The following is a 3,165-nucleotide window of genomic DNA, read 5'->3' on the forward strand; positions in this document are numbered from 1 at the left end:
ATTTAGGACTTTTCAGATGATGAAAGCATGGGCATTAATGCATGATATCATGTGTGTTTTAACAAAAATTGCCACAACTGTTGTTGTAGCAGCAATTTCTGTTAAAACTGTACTGAGCTACAAGTTTAACTACCTGTCTGAAATAGAGATGAGGCAATCACCTGGAAAAAGACTGGCCACTGTGCTGGTGTTTTCGAACAGTAGAAATATACAGCTCACTCCTTCATTATCTCAAACATCAAAAAGGTTACAGAGTGGTGTTTCTTTTTTTAAGAAACCACCTTTGGCTGATTGTACATAATACAGATATCGGCTGGAGAAAGTGAGCATATTAACCAGACAACAGTGAAGAGTTTCTTTATTTTTCTCTCTCAAACTAACAAATTTTCATTTACCAGCAACAGTTGTCCCTGTAGCTGATGAAACCAACAGCCGCCAATTAAACTATCATTTGTCATAACTAATTGCTAATCATGTAGATTCAAATCGCAGCTTTTGGGATTTAAATATGAGAGAGTTTTAATGTAAAAATGATCGCTCCACCCTACTGATGGTTAACATTTCTGCAGTTAAAACAACCTGTCTGCATGCCCACTCAGGCATCGGTATTCATTCCACTTTTTCGTGTTGTAATCTTTGTCAAGGGTCAAAAAAATAAATCAAACTGCAGTGGTCATTAAACAGCCAGATCACAACATTAACTTTCACTCTCAAATACATCAAAAAGGGCATCATAAAGTGTATAAAAAGGTATTAAAAAACTTTTCTTGAAGAAAGACTTGGCCACGTAAGCACGAAGGACAACTAATGATGGCTCTCGTTAATTTTTATTTTGCACCAAAAGCGGTAAAACTTTCTAAAATCCCAGAAGGTGCCAAGTTAAAATTCAGATCAGTCTGATCGCTCACACTGTGGTCGATGGGTCAGAGCAGGTGCCAAGCCCAAATAAAATTTGGCCTTGCAGATCAGAGACAGTATCTTATTGATCCTTTTATCTGCTATGTGATCCTCCATAATCATTTTAAACTCGCAAAGAGAGCAACTTCCTGTCATATGGCTGACTTTCAATAACAGCTGAAGAGTTTTTAAATTGGCAGTCTAATCAGCACCCGTTATTTAAACATAATTAACTTTAACCCTAAAATTCTCTTGTTTTTCTCTCTGCATACTATTTATTCTCTCACCCTTAAGAACCACGGTAAAAAGAATTCAGCAAACGCGATAACAGGGACACAGAAACAAGCAAATTAACAGACAAAGGAACAATAAGTAATGAAGTAAACTCATATCACAGTTCTCAGGAAGGAAGGTTGACACAAGGAAATGTATGATTAATTTAAATGACTTAAACCCCTGTCACTTTAGGTGTATCGAGGACTACAAGCGGGGTCCAGATGGGAGGTCATGCCTGCCGCTGTCCGAGGCCTGCACCGAGGGAATAGACTGTGTGGAAACAGTGGACATCCCCGCTAACCAGACTGTGTTCGGAGACCTCTTCTACGGATACAACAACCACACCAGAGAGAGCACCTCCGGACAGATCCTCAAGGCCACGTTCAGGTAAACCCACAAGCTGTTTCTCAAGCGGAGCATGTGGAACATTGTTGTGCTATTTGTATCTCAGCAGGGAAAACTGTTTGGCAGGGTTTGGGCTTTGGCTCCCACTGTGGTGATATCCATGATAGTTTCAGGTAGTTTTTCAGGTTCAACTGCTTTTGGTGAAATAGTCTGAAGTGGCAGATGGTTTTTATTGTACATTACATGTGTTGATGTGGATTAAGATATAAGGATAGGTAGATATGAACCTCATTCACACCTGGTATTAACATGCAATCTGTGTCTAAAAACGTATGCACTAGATAAGGAGAAACATGCAAATTCAGTCCACCAGCTCCACCTACTGAGTTTGCATATCAAGATTCGATGACAGGCTGAGTCACAATAACAAGCACTGATTAATAACACCAGGGTATGTGTCTTGAAGTCTTGAAAAATCTTAAAGCACTGTATTTAGTTCACTCAAAAAATAAAGTTAGAAAGTATTCAATTTAACAGGCAAAAGTCTCAAATCTCTTAAAGCTCTTGTCTGTCATAAGCAGTAATGTTAGTTTAGCTTCTGTATCAGGCCTTAGGGAGATGTTAAACACCTATACACCTATACCTACATAAATCTTTTTTTTTTTTCAGTTAGCATACAGTGGCTAGAAATCTCCCTGTTTCATAACAGGCAAGTACCACTGGGAAGTAGCAATAAAAAGTTTATAATAGAAAAAAAATTCTAGGCAATATGTTCCCTACTGTATTTCCATCATACTTTCATACTTTGGCCAGTATGACTGTGAAACAGATATTAATTTGCATTCTGTGTGGTATTAAAAAGTCTTAAAGCCCAAGGAGACTGTAAATATTTAAATAGTCTGTTTCCTGTCAGAAATGGCTACAAAGTAAAGCAATTAAAATATTTTAGATATAGTACACACTTAAACTGATGTTGAATTTTGGTGTCTTTTTTGAGGTGGCTAAAATATATTTTGCTGCTGCCTGGCCGACAGAGTCTTAAAACACAGCAACCCACCCACAGTATTTTTAGTTTTTCAAGCCACATTTACAGAAACTTTAAATCCAACTTGGTCGAGATTCAGGGTTCCCCATGTGTAAATAAAGGCCCGTGTTCAGATGTTATCCAAATGGCTAATTGGAATGAAAATGGCATGTTAACACCAGCTGTAAATGGTAAAAAGACTTCAGGTCTGATCCTTAAATCCACTCTAAGAAAGGACCACCACAAATTTATCAGCACAGCCAGAAGGATGTCCTTAATATTAGGGTAGAATATCAGACATTTTAGTCCGATTGTATTATTAAATGCCAGGAATTCTCTCAAAAATCTAAATCCTTTTCCTCAGAAAAAGTACTTTCAGAGGGCGCAAGCTGTCAATGAAGGTGGCTTAATCAGACATTGGCACGTCCATCCCTAAATCACAGCGCAGATGTGTCTTCAACAGGTAGAATATTGTTCATACGATCGCCCCTACCGTTACAGCTGAACTTCCAACAACAATGCTGCTGTGCCTCCATTTTCCAGTGCTGCCTCCACACACAGTGATGACCTCAGGTCAGCGCTATAAATAAGGTCATAAAGTTCCATATATATATATATATATA

General features: G+C 38.3%; 1 protein-coding gene across 1 annotated transcript in view; it reads left to right on the top strand.

The window, feature by feature from the left end:
• The window catches only part of astn1 (astrotactin 1), a 374,129-nt gene that overhangs the window by 167,387 nt on the left and 203,577 nt on the right, over positions 1-3,165 (top strand). The window contains exon 14 of the mRNA XM_035669982.1: positions 1,366-1,560. Within this exon, the coding sequence (XP_035525875.1) occupies positions 1,366-1,560 (195 nt within the window). The remainder of the gene's footprint in view (positions 1-1,365; positions 1,561-3,165) is intronic.

Source organism: Morone saxatilis, unplaced genomic scaffold (assembly GCF_004916995.1).
Source record: "Morone saxatilis isolate NCDOM2014 unplaced genomic scaffold, NCSU_SB_2.0 Contig23, whole genome shotgun sequence".
In the NCBI taxonomy this organism is placed as follows: domain Eukaryota; kingdom Metazoa; phylum Chordata; class Actinopteri; family Moronidae; genus Morone; species Morone saxatilis.